At 31.0% G+C, this 17,640-nt stretch overlaps 2 protein-coding genes across 2 annotated transcripts in view; one reads left to right on the top strand and one right to left on the bottom strand.

The window, feature by feature from the left end:
* Positions 1-12,660, top strand: part of LOC108911871 (activating transcription factor 3) — a 56,714-nt gene extending 44,054 nt beyond the window's left edge. Inside the window, exons 2-3 of the mRNA XM_018716932.2 lie at positions 1,448-2,072; positions 11,004-12,660. Of these exons, the coding sequence (XP_018572448.1) occupies positions 1,623-2,072; positions 11,004-11,570 (1,017 nt within the window). The 5' untranslated portion in view covers positions 1,448-1,622 and the 3' untranslated portion in view covers positions 11,571-12,660. The remainder of the gene's footprint in view (positions 1-1,447; positions 2,073-11,003) is intronic.
* A 1,679-nt stretch (positions 12,661-14,339) lies between these two features.
* Positions 14,340-17,015, bottom strand: LOC108911869 (protein transport protein Sec61 subunit gamma). Its single transcript, XM_018716931.2, has 3 exons — positions 16,859-17,015; positions 16,663-16,760; positions 14,340-14,585 (listed from the first exon to the last, which is right to left on the bottom strand). Exons 2-3 carry the CDS (start codon positions 16,754-16,756, stop codon positions 14,473-14,475), a joined length of 207 nt encoding a protein of 68 aa, XP_018572447.1. The 5' UTR covers positions 16,757-16,760; positions 16,859-17,015; the 3' UTR covers positions 14,340-14,472.
* Between the last annotated feature and the right edge of the window lie 625 nt (positions 17,016-17,640).

The following is a 17,640-nucleotide window of genomic DNA, read 5'->3' as shown; positions in this document are numbered from 1 at the left end:
ATATTTCTGCTCCATTTTATGCACGCGTATTCTATCAGTTGTCGCCAGTTTCATGCCACACAGTAGTCAGTGAAGTACATGAAAATGGATCCGTGTATATTGTATTTGTGCTATAAAAAAATATGTAATAGAAAACGTAAGAGGCGATGGGCAGTACATCCAATTAATAGAAATAGAATTCAATTGCGTCCATTGCATCCATGTCCCGCTTGATCAATAGCTAAACTAAAACTAAAACAAACTGTGCTAAAACTATTCTTGACAGACAGAGCCACTGGACTTGCGACAAAGAGCGCTTTGCATAAAAACGCCGATATACTTTCGTGCTTTTTCGGAACGCGTGTCGCCAAGCGTTCTGTAAAGCCATCGCGACAGAATTGAAAACGCGAGAGCAAATAAACGAGCGTAAAATGCATAAACGTAGTAACTCTATTCAGGGTATCTTGAAACGCAGCGTTTTTGTCAACTTCGCGTTGAGAGGAGAAAAACGCGTGCATAAAAGAGGTCTAATAGCTAGCTATAGCGCGCGTTATCACAAGTTACAATAAGCACTTCTGCAGCTCGCAGGTGGTTGCGCTCTACCTCGAAAAAACTCGTGTTTCCGATTTTACTCCCACGTAAATCTTTTATCCCAAAATCGATTTTTTCAAAATTCTAGAGTGGCGTTACCGCTTAAATTCAGGAAATGTTGAATGTGAAGTAAATATTATTTTTAATATACTTCAATTAAAGTGAAGTCCGAGATATTTTCGGTGTGATTTTACTCAGTATATCTTTCAGAGGGCTTCATAATGCGTATATTTTCATGAAGTAAAAAGAGAGTACTCAGAGAATCATCCTAGGTCAACATTTTGTTTCGATCTTAGTTATGCTGCCGCGCCGTGTTTTGAATTAAAAATAAAAAATGCATTGGAAAACCACATATAGGTATAGTCAGCGTGGACCTAAGACGTTGTTAGAGTCACGTGAACTTGCAATTGTATAAACAATTTTTTCACTTTTGTTATAAAATTGGTTAAAAGAAGATGACATACCGTTTGCGTATACGCCCAAATATAGTTCGTATTATATATGTATCGGTATGTGTATTGTGTATTATACAATAAACACCCAGAAACCTAAATGCCAAATTATTTATTTATGTTGATATACATATGTGTACCCATAATAATATTTTATTGGCAGTTTTACTACTAACATCCGGTGTAATTAGTTCAAAATTTCACGTCCATTTATTTTACTTTGTGTCCCAAGAGAAAAAGCTTTCGAACAAACATAATACGTTATGAATTAGAAAATAGGGCATTCGTTTAGTTGAAATTTTAAGTTGAACAGGTGCATACAATATTTTTGTACTCGCCCCACTTATTCTGCTTACGAGAGGTCATCACCATCATAACCATTATTATTAAGGGTAATTAAAGTAATAGCATTTTTTTTATTTCAGTTTACCTTCGCCTGAAATCTTGGAACCGCTTCAACACACGACGTCAAGGAGATAACTAAGTGAGAACTAACAAGTTAAAGACACTTGCGAGTGTAGAATACTAATTTAAGTGTATTTCCTAACGAGTCCTTCTCGTTGATTGATTGTGATTTAATTTTAAAGAAAAAGTGATATTATGTATAATTTAAACGTAGACTTGGCTACCTCGGCAGCCAATGCCGTGAACAGCCTCCTGGTGGAGAGCACCAGTACCACACCCCGTACCCCCGAAATACTGAATTCTCTAATAGCCATGACAAATCCTCTCGATAACTACAATTTCGGCGACGAGGCGCCAAGGAAGACACCCAATGGACCTATTGCTGGTCGAAATGGGGCCCTGAACAGTATGAGCAGCGACTCGAACAGCTCCAGTAGCAGCCAAGTAGAGTCACCAACGACGAATCCGCCCAGTGTTCAGCATACCTGCTCTCAACTGATCAAAGCTGGACTCAAATTGACGATCGAGCAAAAACGAAAACAACAAAGCGACGGGGAAGATCTTTTTGACATGGACAAGGTCAAGAGGATCAAGAAGAACGATTGTAGCGAATCGGAAGAGGACAAGATCAAACAAGAAAATGAAGTAAGTAGTATTTCATTCTCTTGCTATTGTCTGTCTACGCGCAGCTTTTAATTATTTTTGTCAGTTTCAGCCACTATCTGTCCTATTAGTTCTTTTAGTACTGGTTTTATGTAATTTCACTGCCTTTTTTATGCACACATACACTAAAAGCAAGTTGACAGTAAATAAATAATAATAATAATATCTCTACTCCTCATTCTAATTACGAGAATTAGCCCAGAAGTCCGAGACTTGTGCGGGAGAGGAGGCGGCATATTATTATTACGCAGGCCGCATTTGCGCCCAGGAACGACTTATGTTGGTAGGCCCTAACCACCATTCAGTGCAGGAATGAGGGAAACCTGGAAAACCTCATTAATTAGGGGGGTGGTCAAATGCCAACCGGTGTCAATCTCTCACATTGACCCAAGCCAACATTTTTCCGCCCTACCATACCTGCACAGAGGGCGCCAATCCTCCGTACAAGTATAGATAATCTACGGTCACCGACCGCGGGATTCGAAACCCGGGCAGTTCGACACATCGATTTAAGTACTGACGCCTTAAACCGTGCGGCTATCGACCGACCTGCCTAGATAGCAAAGACTAGTAGACAACCGTATCTCATAAAAACAGAAAATTTATATAAAATTAATCATTCGTTTAAAAAATACCCATAAGATGTCAAAATGTTCCATATAGTAGTATTTGGAGTAGATATATGAGCAGTATGAATATGTAAAAAGGATTTCGCGGTCTCACTAGGAACTTCGTTGTGGATAATTAACATAATATTCCCTGGGCCGACATTCGAACGCCCTTCACGTAGGCTCCCAGGAACGGATCCGTCTCCGCCTCGCCTGGTGCGATTCGAAACCGAAATTATTTTGTCCTCTTGCCCTCCTGTGTTCTATGTACCTGGGAGTAGACCAGACCAAACTAAGATTAAAATTCTTATAAAATATTTTTCTGCGGCACATTCTCACTGAGTTACAGGGTGTTGTTTAGAAAAAATAAAATAATAACAACTTTCCGCAATAACTCATAAACCCTTTCAGGGATTTAAGTAATTTTTGCGTGAAGTGAACATCTATTAAATATCATTAAAATTACATGGCGCTTATTTTGATCTGACGCCAGGGGCGGCCTAGGCCAACTTGTCCTCAAGGCTGTCTTCATAACTTCTGAACAAAAAATGTGCTCTTGTTTCATAGCTCAAAAATGGATCGTTTTCGAGTAAATTGGGTCTAAAGTATCGCCTGCATTAATTCGTATAAAAATACATGAAAAAATTTTATTTGTTGTTATCTAGTAGGTACCTGTCATTATAAAAAACAAAGTTGTTTACAAGCGTACATGTCAAAATGAATTACAGTAGTCGAAGTTACGAGAAATTAAATTTACAAAACAACAAGATATTAAGTATTGTGAAATTTTGCAACAACGAATATGCCGATATGATATTTGTTTATGGTTTCTGTGATGGAAATTCATTTCTGGCTTCACGACGGTATCTACGCAGGTTTTCAAACAGAAGGCAACCTTCACAGCACGTATTCCAACGAGTTCTCCAAGAGTCTGTGAGACCGGGAGTGTTAAAATTGGAAACACTAGAATAAGAGGTAATTTCGAAGATGCAAACATTTTAGAAGAAAATGTAATATCTGCTGTTGTTGATGATCCTTCCACCAGTGTCAACGAAAGTAGGTATTTCACGAAGCCAGCGTCTGGAGAATTTTAAACCGAGAAGAACTGCATCCATACCACCTACATAAAGTACAAACTTTACATCCTCGTGATTCCGAAAAAAGGATACAATTTTGTAGATGGTTGTTAGAAAATATAATGACGAAAAATTTCCATCAAGAGATATTGTGGAGCGATGAAACTATCTTTACGAGAAATGCTATACATAATTTAAAAAAATGTCATGTCTGATACGTTGAAAATCCACATGTGATATGACTCTCCGCGTTCAAAGAAGATTCTCCATAAATGTCTGGGGAGGAATCTTCAACGGAGTCATGCCTCCTCAAATTATTGTAGACCGATTGAATTCAGAGAGATACACGGATTTTTTAGAAAATATTGATGGCGTACTAGATGACGTTCCCTTAGCTTTGCGTAACTACCAACAAGATGGAGCACCTACTCGTAAAGGAAGACAGGTATCTGCGTGGCTCGATTTACATTTTCCAGAACGCTCGATTGGGAAAAATGGACCTATTATGTTGCCTCCCAGGTTCGTTCACATCAACCCGCTTGATTTTTTTATTGGGATCATATGAAGCAACTGGTGTATGCCGAAACCAGTAACACGAGAGACTACTTACTTCAAAAAATTAATGCAGTCGCCGAGTTCAAGCAACCGTTGATTTGCGATGGGTTTACAATTCCTTGTCAGGGATGCATTGAAGTAAATGGACAGCATTTCGAGCATTTATTGAAATAATTCTATTTTATTTTTAATATTGTCATTTTGCTAACATAATTTTGTTTCTGTTAGATAATTTTCAATTTTATTTTTAGTTCCCCTATAAGTAACCAAACATTAAATAATTCATTCATAAAACTTATTTCTTCATATTCATTGAGCCGCAGCTACATGTGAAACTGTACGTCAACGGTAAACAACTTTGTTTTTTATAATGACAGGTACCTACTAGATAACAAGTAATAAAATCTTTACATGCATTTTTCTACGCGGTCAAATGCAGTCGATCCTTTAGACTCAAACGGTTCAATTTTGAGCTATGAAACAAGAGCACACTTTTTGTTCAGAATCGATTGCAGATTCAGGAGAACTTAATCAAATTACATTAAACTAGGATATGCAAAAGTTATGAAGACATAACCTTGAGGACAAGTTGGACTAGGTCACCCCTGGCGTCAGATCGAAATAAGCACCATGTCATTTTAATGACTTTTAATAGATGTACACTTCACGTAAAAATTACGTTTTTAAGTTATTGCGAAAAGTTGTTATTATTTTTTCCAAACAACACCCTGTAACTCAGTGAGAATGGATAGCAGATAAATAGTTTATAAGAATTTTAACCTTATATTGGTCTGGTCTACCCCTGGTAAATATTTGAACGCTGACACTGGGACACCCTGTATAGTGAGAATGGGATTACCTTTTCTTCCACCGATTTTCTGTTCGCACTCATCAACTAATCCAATGTGAACGATTTCAGTTGCCACTACTCTGACTAGTTCAGTTTTGAACTGCAAACTGAAACTGATAAAGAAGAAAGTGCTTTTGTGTGAGAAAACAACTTTTCAAAGAGTAATTACTACGAGTAAATATACCAGTGTACACGCCACATAAGTGCTCTTATAACATATTTATTGAAAACAATTCCTTATTCCAATTATTGGATTTGGAATAATTTCTCACATTATTAGACAAGAGGAAAAAAAGCTTTTGGAACTTTAGGAATAATTTCGTAGTTACGCAGTTACTAAATAGGCACGTCTTCATTCGCATAAATAGCATTTTTTTGATGAATCATTTAAGCTGCTTGCACACCTTTATTTACTTTTTTGAAATCAGAGGGAAAGTTTTGTATTACATCTATTAAAGAATTTGTGTGACTGATAAGTGGCTAATAACTCAATCTCTAATAAACTGGTCTTGACTGACATACAGAACAATTTAGTGCATTGTATATTAAAAAAATGTATATAAAACATAAATAAATAATAGATCAGTATTATAAACTATAATTGTCGTATTTTACCAAAATCGTTAAAATTAATACTAACAGCAATGGCTTACATAAATAAACTTTTAATGTTTCCATGGCCATGTCGCTTTTCACTTTTGGATATGCTAGTTATGAAATTGTTTTGTTTAATGTATCCACTTAATTTGGAACTTTAAAGAAGTAGTAATACATTTTAAATATTCTAGTCTCGAAAAATATTATGCAACGACGCATAAATGGGCCACCTTTACCAATTTTTGCTGCCCAACAACAAATACTACTTCTTAACAATTTATTTGAAATAGAATGAGTTAATTATTGTTTAAATTAAAACGTATAAAGGATTTTAAATTGCACAGACTTTTTAATCGATAATTGCAAATAATCATAGTTTTATTTTTAGATTAGCAGTAAACATTTCTCAAAATTCATTGTTTATAAATTGTTTTTACACTTATTGAATCTAAAATTAAAATGCAGAACTAAATCGATGATAGTTTGCTTACCAAAAACAATACACTTTTTGTTAACCAAGTGATGAATTCTGACCAAAGGCTATAAAGTCATGATACTGTAGAATAATATCTAACAAGAAGTGTTATTATTTATCAATTATTAAAAATTAACTATATAAACATGAAGATTTCAATACAAATTAACAAATATAGAAATAGCTGCGGAAAACTATATTCTTCGCTTTATTCTATGCCTATTTTAAAGCCACTTCATCACAATATAAGTGTTTCAAAGGCATAGGTACGTACCCATACCGAGTACATACAACAATTTAAACCGTATATTTTTGCGAGTTTACTGTGGCGTCTATAACATTCGAATTTGATTCACCGTGCCTCAGGAACAATAACAAACCCACAAGAAGCAATACTAAGGTAACAATATGCACGAAAACGATGTAGGCTGTTCATATGGAACAGGTTTGTGCGAGTGGGTAAAGGAAAACATAATATTGTACAATATATGCGTCTGGCGGATGTCCAATACGATAACTTGCGTGGTGTGTGTGTGTGTTCGAAACGCGATATGTTTTGCCGCATTTTGCCAAAAACTATAAAAAAAATATTGTATTCCTTTAATTTGTGTTTATTGTACCTTGGCCAAGTTTTCAATTTGATTCACTCCTTCATCGGTGCGAAAGCACAACCCGCTGTTTTTATTTTATAAAAGTCATTTTTTTTTTTCACCAACTGTCGTCGTAAGTTTTAAAATTATAATTAGACTTGTGCAAATGAACAGCATATTTGATCGAAGATGTAATAATAGTTAGTGCGTTAATAATTTCAGAAATTGGTGTTTTGGGACGAAACCATTTAAAATTGAGCTTATTGATGGATATGTGATTGGCAATAATAATGTTTTTCTTCTGTGTACATTAAAATGTGGGTTGTGTGAAAGACTAGATTGTTAAAGAAATCATGCTTCTGTGTTCTGGTTAGTTATAGAATGTTTGTTTTAAAAAACGGACATTAGTTGATTCTTTCTAATTAAATAATTATTTACCACCATATTGGAGATATTTAAGCAGACGTACCTAAATAAAAATAATAATGTTATGAATATTTATACTGAGCATTAACAACATTTGCAAAAACAACATAATATATTAAAAAATTCTCTTCACCGTTAATGTAGGTATACATTGCCTATTATGTTTAGCCTTCAGTATCCAATGCCTCCAATGGTAGTTTCCTTGTTGACTAAGTTTTTATTATACACACAATAAAAGTACCTACTTCATATTTTTAGGCGCCTGTAATAATTCTTCATTACAACTTTTCAGTAAAATTTATTACCACTTAAAAGTGTAATTAATTATTGAAAAATATAAGGAATAATCATCATCTAGAAGGTCGTTTTACACGAGTACTTAATTGAATTTTTCACAAGTTTAACTAAAGTATGTACAGTGTGACTAATTCGAATCAAGCACGTTCATATTTGCAGAAAGAAACAAAATCTTAGAATGCAATATTAAATTCGAAATTGAAAGATAGAAGTACTCTTTTAAGACACGTCACAGTGTCACAAAACTTTTTCTTGTTCGCAAGATGCGTAGATCAAGAAAAAATACTAAAATTAACTTTTCTGCAATTTTGAACAATATTTCATGATTTTTTTTAAAATTAGTTATAGATTGGTATTGCTGTGTAATATTTATAAAACCAACATACTGGATGATAAAAAATTGTAATTTTACTAAGTGCAAGCAAATTATTGAAACATATCGAGTACAAGCACTACTTAATTTTGAATTGTTCATTTTAATATTCTATGGGAGTAGGAGCAGTAATTAGTAAATATCGAGATTTAATCTCACAACAATAAATTATTATTATTATTTATCACCACATCAGCTCGTCACGAAGGTCTCATGTTTATCTGCAAATTTATATTCAATGCCATCATCTTTAAATTTTTTAAATGTCCTGCATTTGCAGTTTACTGACGTAAAGATTTGTGTGTCACATTGGAAGATGTATATTTATTATTGATTTCTGATTGGCGAAATTATGTTGTTGCTTATTAAAATTTATCTGTTTTCTCGGTTTTTATTGGACATGACTGTACAGACATATCTTTTATCCGAGCTTTTATCTGATTATTAGCACGTCATGAAACTCAAATGTTTGTTTACCCTTTAACGATAATTTTATAGTATTTCTGTTTTTAATTCCCCACAATTTTGAAAATCCATCTTAAATAAACAATTTTCAATTATAAGTTGATAGGTAGGTATCTACTTTTTCACAATAGCACTCATGCCCATCCTTTTATAAATATAAATAATAGTTAAGATAAGCTGACAAAAAAAAGGTTTAGTTTTAAATATATTGATATTTTGAGTCCAAAGTAATATAATGTTAAAGATAACATGAAATAATTTTTTTTTATATTTTTCAAATTAATACATTCTAAAATAATTGACTTTGAAAAATATATTTCTGCACTGTAACTAATTGCCTACTTATAAAATAGTAAAAACAAAGTATCCACAAAAGTAAAAAGGTAAAAAAATGTTTCTGATTTTCTTTCCATTCGTATAATTAACATATTTTAATTATTAATTTACAATTCCTAAGAATCCGGTAGGTAATTTTCAAGGCTCCTAGTTTATAAACATTTTAATGTACCTATATTTTTCATAAAATGACTTACAGCAAGGCCTTCAATATCTATGTAAATAAATAAATTGAAAATTGAGCGTTCAGTTTCTAATAATTTTAGACTAATCTAAATATGTCTATCTGTTGTTAGTTTTATATTTTCCATATTGATTAAATTCACGAGATTATAAGTAGGTATATTCCAAATTTAAATGCATGCGCATTAGGGTGGACCAAAAAAAAACGATATTTGTGTCTTGTGAAAATATGTTAGTTTATAATGTTTTAAGAGCTCCCTCAAAAAATCAACTAACAAAAAATTTGTTTAGAGCTCACTTAAGATTTTTAAAAATTTCCATAATCGTCAAAAATTGAATTTGTTTTTAAACTTTTTTTTCTCGTTATTTTATCATTTTCTGGGTTGAAAAAAATCTCGATTCTGAATATTTCAAATCAAATTTTTTAATTTCTAAAGGTCATATAATTATTTTAACTTTCAAAGTAGTGTACCTGTTTTCGAGCGACCTCTAAAAATAAATATCAACGAACTAATATTTTTTTTTATTGAATTTGATGAACAAAAGAATAGAAATAAATCACGAGACACTTAAATTTTTAAAAATAAAAAAAATATAAATATTTGATACAGTGCGGTAGTAAATTTTGCCTCGAGAAATTTTGTAAGTGTCGTGATTTATTTATATTCTTTTGTTCATCAAATTCAATCAAAAAAATATTAGTTTGTTGATATTTATTTTTAGAACTCGCTCGAAAACATTTTAGGTAGGTACGCTACTTTTAAAGTTAAAATAATTATGAGTGACCTTTAGAAATTAAAATATCGATTTGAAATTTTCAGAATCGAGATTTTTTTCAACCTATAAAATGATAAAATAACGGGAAAAAAATTTAAAAAAAATGATATTTTTGACGATTTTAAAAATTTTGAGCGACCTCTAAAAAAATTTTTTTTGAGCTGAATTTTTGAGGGGCTCTTAAAACATGATAAACTAACATATTTTCACAAGACGTAAAAACATATTTGTTTTTTTTTGGGCCACCCTAATGTATGTAGGTACAACAATTTTAAGTAGTCCCAAATTTGACTTATTTATATGTTTTCTAATATCATATGTACGTCAAGTCTGTTGTTACCACTTTATTGTATTGAGGTACCTATCCTTATACGTATCCAGCTCTTTTAAAAACGTTTAATATACATCATAGATAATAGATTGTCAATTGATAACTTATCAAACAATTAATATATTGACGAGTTAAATATTTTTGTTTTATTTACATTATTCTTTATTGCGGCTTTGAAACAATAAATTAAATAGTGCAAGATTACTTGTAAACATTTTTATCTGGGATAATCCAAAATTGATAAAGACGACATAGGTTTATCTCTTTCAGTCAGGATTGATAATTATCTTTTTTTTTTCAAAAAATATGTAAATAAAAAATCATGATTATTTTAATCAAAACCGCTATAATTTTTTATTTTTCAATTTTTTTATCAATATACATATATTAACTCCATTAAAAATTATTACTTTTATATTAAGGATATTTTTGTTTCGATTTAATTAATTAATTAATTCTTTTCGTGTCAAAATCTACATTAGAGACAAATACACTTTTTATAATTCATAGATGGCGCAAAAGTTGATCATGCATACCGTAAATTTCATTATTCTGATGCTTCTAGTGATCATCAAAAAGTACCATTTGTCTGTATTTTTTTCTCCAACAAAAATATGGTACAACTTAAGTACCTATTTACTAACTTCGATGAAATCTTCCATAAAAATGCGAAGTTCTTAGACTGGTGGAAACCTGTATAAAACATCGATAATGCCTTTAAAAAAGGATTTTCCATAATCAATCAACCAGTACTATAATTTATTTTGTTGCAGACTCAGTGCAGATAGTATTTTATTTGTAAATGAATGCAAAGTTGTATTTTCTAATTTAATTTGTTAGATCTAACTAAAATTCCTTGATTTAAAACATGATTTTAAAAAATCTGTTGATTTTAACTCTGGTGTAGTTGATAATAGTCAAGACAAGTTTACTTAAAGAAAGCATATACTAAATCGTTTTTTTTTTTATCTCAGTTGACTCCAGAAGATGAGGAAAGGCGTAGGCGCAGAAGGGAACGAAACAAAATAGCGGCAACAAAGTGCCGTCTAAAGAAAAGGGAACGCACCGCCAATCTAGTGCATGAATCAGAAACCCTGGAAACCCAAAACATCGACCTTAAAACCCAGCTACAGGAGCTACAGAACCAGAAGAGGTCGCTAATGGAAGTGCTATCTCTACATAGACCACAATGTCAGCACAATATCGGTCCTGTAACCCGGGATCATATTTACAGGCTTCCTCCCGTTTCCTCTGTCATGGAGACCCATTCCTACAGTCGACCAGCCTCAGGAGACCTCTGTTTTAGGTCGCAGGTGGAGGTGTACTCCACACGAGCAAATATTGGTGGAGTTTCGAACATCACATACTCCAAGTCCAACTATAGCAAACCACCCAGTATAATAGTAGAGGAAGTGCACGAAAACTATGAGTTTAGTGAATATACCAATTTGGACACATACCCTTACAATTCTCCATGCCACAATTACTCAGAGAACCAAAATTATAGTAGTACAGGACTGGACAATGGTTGTATGGCATAACTTTTTCTCTTTTCATATTGTTGTGTATTATATTTTTTGTATTTGAGAGTTTGTTTTTATTTTTTAATTTTTTTGTTTTATCGCACAGAATTATCAACGTTTTTACTTATTAGATGTACAGTCCAACATTTAATAGTCACTGAGTACTTGTCACTGAAATGTATACTTCTATCTGTTTATACACTTTTTAATTTTTATGCTATAAGAAATAGAAACACAATGCATTTACTAAGCAATTAGGTTGATAATAAACTGTGTTCAATTCTTGTTTGGGAAAAAAGCATAAGTAAAAATGTAGATTATTTGATATAGAGAAGCATCGAGTCGATAAATCTCAGCTGAACAAATTTTCTTTATCAGGTAAAAAGATCACATTATACTGGTCTTGATCCATTTTTAGATACTTTATTTTGACATATAACTCTCAAATGATAATGCCACAAAATTGACCAGTTTAAATTAAAGACTTATACGTAGAAAATGACTTTCAAATGGTGTTAATTGATATGCCTCTATTTTATACATCTAAATATTCTTAAAGAAAAATATTTAATCAACAAACTAAACTATAGGGACCAGTGTAAATGATCAGTGAAACTATTATGTTGGTAGATTGGGAGGACAACATAATTGGTTCATATTTTACTATAAACCACTATTATTATTAAGTAATCGATGATTGATGTGCAACAACCAAGTAGTATCAATTATGATTAAATACGAAAAGCAAAATTTATAATCAGCGGGAAACCTTAACATACGGCTTCATGCAAGTAATCTATATAAAAAAATTGTAATGCATTTTTTCTTCAAACGGAAACTGATATCTGGAGTGATGTTTGATTGTGTAAATTATGATAACTTGTTAATTGTTGTTTTTAACAATACCACCTCATTGATTGTTACCAGATCTGAAAATTTACCAATGTTGAAATGATTATATTAGATGTGTACCTATGTCTGTTATAATTACAAATGTAATATTGGTGCATAATAAGCATTCCAAGTAATAGAATTATAGTATTTCTTACTTCTATTATATTATTTAAATGTTTATTAACATATTTTGTATATTACTGCCAAATTTGTATCTATTTTTACTTTTTAATATTATTGTGTGTTAAATATTTAATATTGTTTTTAATTACATATTTTTCTATTTTTACTTATATTAGTATTAGTTTTTAAAACTATTTCTTGTACCTTTTCCATTTACCTCTACTTTAGACTTAGTGATTTGTAAAAAATGTATTGAAAAAAAAATCCGATTAGGCATCGGATAGTACAAAATGTACCTGTTCTATTCAGAATTCCTATTGATGTGAAATAACCAGTGAATGGATATTATAAACTTATTTTTTCTATTTTGTTAAATTTTATTACAGATGTAAACGTAGAAAGTAAGTGCACACTCTTAAGCATCAATTTGATACACTATAAAGTTGATTATTTGCTCCAATGAATTTTAATCTTTATTTTCAAATTTAAAAAATACTTGTACTAAAATTAGATGGATGTAGATATTCAAATGGCTACTTATTAAACTACATCAAATAATAGGGCCCCTGTGAGTAACTGTTTGTGTAAAGTACATCCTTCTAAATTGATTATTTTAAAATTCTATTCATTCCAGGAAATAATACTGATTTTTCTCTGTGGCTTCATTGTTACCATTTGCGATGTTTAACCCACTGATTGACAGAATTAAAATGTATTAAATAGAGCAAAAATAATATTTGACGCCATGGTCTAATCACTCCTTTTCCTTGTTTTGTTTATAATCAAATTGGTGGTTTTTTAAAATAAAATAAACTTATAATTAGGTATTACTGCTTTTTAAAATGTGTGATTGTAATTTTAGGCTATATTTCAATACATTTTTTTTTTGTTATATTCAAGGTATATTTTACCTAGCTACTTAGGCAATTATTTTGGATAATTTGCTTTAAGAAAATGCTTTTTAATATTTTTAGGACAGATGCTTGTAAAACTGAGTCAAATATTGATTTTTGGAGCTCGTAAAACAATTTTCTATGGAGACTATCTAATTTTTTTTGCAAGGTAGTTGTGAATATTTGACACAGTTTGTTTTTATTTTAAACAGTGCCTTTTTTATGTCACGAAATGGCATATGTTTTAATTCTAAATTAAAAGACAAAATACTTAAAAGGTGAAAATGTGATAAGATGTTAAGTCATCTATAAATTTAGGACTTCTTTCATAATTTGGTAGGACACCATTAAAAATTTCTTGTGCCATCACAGATTTATTTTTTACACAAAACTTTCTATTTTTGTATAAAATCTTAAAATACTTTAGTTTACTCACAAGAGTTCATGTGCTACTCAGAATAAGTTTTTGAAACATATATACATGTTGGTTTAAAAAAAAATGGAGAAAGTGCTCCAAGTTGTTCCACACTTCCTCAAAGAAAAAAAATGGACAGTAAAGCACGATTATCTATCCTTCACTAAATAAAAACAGTTTATTAGCCTCACCCTATATTTATAAGAACCATTACCTTTGGTGCTTTTTAAATTTCAGATAAACTTGCTTTGCTTTAGAGATTTGCAAATTTATAGATTCTACCTTGTTTCGTCTTACCTTTATCAAAAATTAAACGGACTGAATAAAATCACACATCACACTACTAAAAACTGAAAAGTTGCAAATCTCTTCTTTACCAGTAAAAGTGAAAAACGGGTTGTATATATGTATTTTCCAAATTGGTTTTGTGCCGTTTTCAACAATTGGTTAAAAATAAAATAGTTTATGAAACAACATTTGTTTTTATTATTCGATGAATACACAAATGGAAGATGAATTTATTATAGTAAGTAATAATTTATATCTATAACAAAAATTATGAATTACATGAGTGATAAATAAGAAATATGGTCGATTATGATCCAACAATGATATTGTTGATGGGTATATGGATAAGTTTCACGAAAAATCCTATGAATCCCATGATGCAGAAACCGATGGCGGTTGCGACAGCTATTTTTTGGAATTCTGTAAAAATAATTACTTATTAATTACTGCCTTACAATAAAAAAAGAACAGCAAACACAACTTTTTAAATCTTCAAATAATATAGTCTACCCCAAACATCAAATAAATTAATTTTAAAACAAATCTACTTTGAATACATGGTTGCATAAAAAAAAACAGTAATAAAGTTTGAGAAACACATTATGCCTCCAAATCATAACTATTTTCAACGCTTTCCTTAAAATTAAAAATCCGGTCACATACTGTGCGTGCATGGATAGAGTTAACTAGCAAAACTTCCCTCATTTAGTGTAAAAAAGTAGTTCTAGTTAAAAAATTCTGTCTTTATTCATACCAAAAAATGTTCTAAATGGGCCAACATGTTCTGCTTAGAATCCCATTGCAAAGTCTATGAATAAATAATAATAAATAACTGGTGTCAGTTTAGTTGTTTGTTTTGAAGTTTTGCTAAAAATTCCACAGCTGTCCTCACAAGAAATTACATGATTTTAGGTGATTACAAAAAAAACAGTAGATAACTTAAAAACTAGAAGAGATAGGTATAGGGAACCCTGATACCGTTCAAAAGAGAATAAAATTGTATATCAGAATATAGAAAAACATACAGGGTGTTCCATTTAAAAAAAACGATTTATGAAAGTTTGAAGTTAACTAAACTCAGCATTAAATTTCTAGTACCCTGTATGCAATTAAGCCACTTTGAAAGTATGAATGGGAAGCTTAGGGATCTAGCTATCCCCCCTATAAATATCATTGCTTTGTCTTGCTTGCTATAAAATACACATGGTTTGAAGCTAGTAACTGTTTCTCTCCATTTCTTTGAAAAAAATTAAATATCTCGAAACCGGTTAATTTTAGGAATATGGAAACTTCATAAAAGTCCACCCAAAATAACACGTAGAATCCAACGTCAACAAGGAGAAATTGAATAAATCAAAGTAGGCCAATTGCTTCCAAAGGAACAAGGGTATATTATAGTACACAATTTTTTTTTTCATTTTTCTACATTTAAATAAAAACAGAAGTGCTTGTCCCAGTGGGAAACCTCCAAAACTTTTGACAGGATTCTCTTTACGGAAAAATTTTGTCTTAATTGTTTGTTTCCAAAAAATTTTTTTAGAAAAATATTCAGACGTGGACTACTTACTACCTTGAATTTTGTGTATTTTTTATGATTTGGGAAAATCTTCGGACGAAAACTGTGTAGCAAAACTTTATTTGTATATACCTACCACAAACGTGTACCTAATCATCATGACATTTTTTTATTCACATATTTATTATATCTTATTTTTTTGCTAAAAATATTTTATTAATATATTCTTAAAAACTTCCAAAGTACATAAATAGAAAAAATCATTCCTTGCAACTGACCGGAATTGTATGGGTGGGAATTTCATTTCTTTAGATACCTATTGTGTTTGTTTATACTTTTGCTTACTTAACTAATTTAATTCCCAAAAATTTTTGTTCATATTTTACTTGAATGATATTGGAACAGTATTTACATTTTATAAATTATTAAGAGAAACTCTTTTGTGCTACTAAATACGAGGTAACATTGTATATTACAAATCTGCCACTTATCGGATATTATCATACCTCGATTTATTAATTAAGCTTTTTTAAATTTGCAAGTGGGTGTGGAAAAATATATCGTAGCAATAAAACGAATAAACCTATAGTAAATTTTTAAATTAGATACGATTTTCCAGTTATTAAGAACAGTGAGATCGATCAATCTTAACAGTAATTTACATGGTTATAACAAATCGATTATTATCCCGTAGTCTTGAATAAACTTTTTATTTTAACTTTTTATTTGATTTATATTTAATATCTTAACTACGTGTACCTGAAATTGAAGAACTGGCGAAATTATTATTCATAAGGTTCTTTTTTCAAGCCGATTATTTAACAAATAAACAACAGTTTTTATGTCGATGTAGATAATACGAAATTTTTGAAAATAAGGCTTACCTACCTACTTGAATATTTCTCAATACAAGACATTTCATAGCATATTGTAAACATATTTTAAAGTAAAACCTTATACTCCTCGTTACATGTTACTTACCTCGCCTATCTGGTTTCGTACACCTTTTTACTAATCTGATAGAATCTTTAGCGAATTGACGTCCAGGTTCAATGAATTTTGTGATTTGGTCCATTTTTCTAGAAAAATATCCCAATTCAGAAATCACGAGAATAAATGCATTTATTGTTTACATTTTATTAAATCAATTTGATTAGGTCTTAAAATTTATACTTACATAAATTTCTAGTGTGTAATACGGTTTAATATTTAACTTATTGAAGCACAAATTAAAAATGATCAACGTCAACACTTCTATTCGGTTCAAGAGAAGTTACGATGACTTACGGTAATGTAACCAACACAAACACTTTACATTCACGATTCACGTTCTCGTTAAAGCGCAACGTACGGCCACGGTGGCATACGAATTTATGACGTGTTACTTTTGAGTGCGTTCACGTTGTTTCGTCAGGAAATAAGGATTTCAGACGAAATTTATTTTTTTTTAACATACATAGAGAAAAGATTCGGTTGTTCAGGTGTTTTGTTTTAATTGAATTAAAAATATGATTACAAATTTGTACAATATAAAAACAAATATTTAAAAAAATAATTTAGGTCAGGCAACACAAATTACACGGATGTATTGTTTTAACAATCAATAAAGTCGTCTATGCCGCAAGGTAAGACAACCACAGAATTGCAGAATTCTATTTACTAGGATTCTGCCGCTGACTGGAAAGGAACGACCCTATTTGAGATAGTACCTACCCAAATAAAATTGTATAAATAATATTTTGTCATTTTAAACATTTAGATGTATTATAGTTTATAGTATCTATACAGGTTGTTTGGTAAGTCGATGCATTCCTTGCAAGAGGTACAAGTGATTTGTGATAAATGTTATTAACATACTTAATTAGTTTCCGATCTACAGGGTGTTAAAGTTAAAATGTAAATTTAAAAATATTGCGGAAACCGCTCAAAATATTTCAATGAAAATTTACAGGTTTTGAC

This window comes from Anoplophora glabripennis, unplaced genomic scaffold, assembly GCF_000390285.2.
Source record: "Anoplophora glabripennis isolate ALB-LARVAE unplaced genomic scaffold, Agla_2.0 scaffold522, whole genome shotgun sequence".
Classification (NCBI taxonomy): Eukaryota; Metazoa; Arthropoda; class Insecta; order Coleoptera; family Cerambycidae; genus Anoplophora; species Anoplophora glabripennis.
This window is presented reverse-complemented; position numbering and strand designations above follow the sequence as displayed.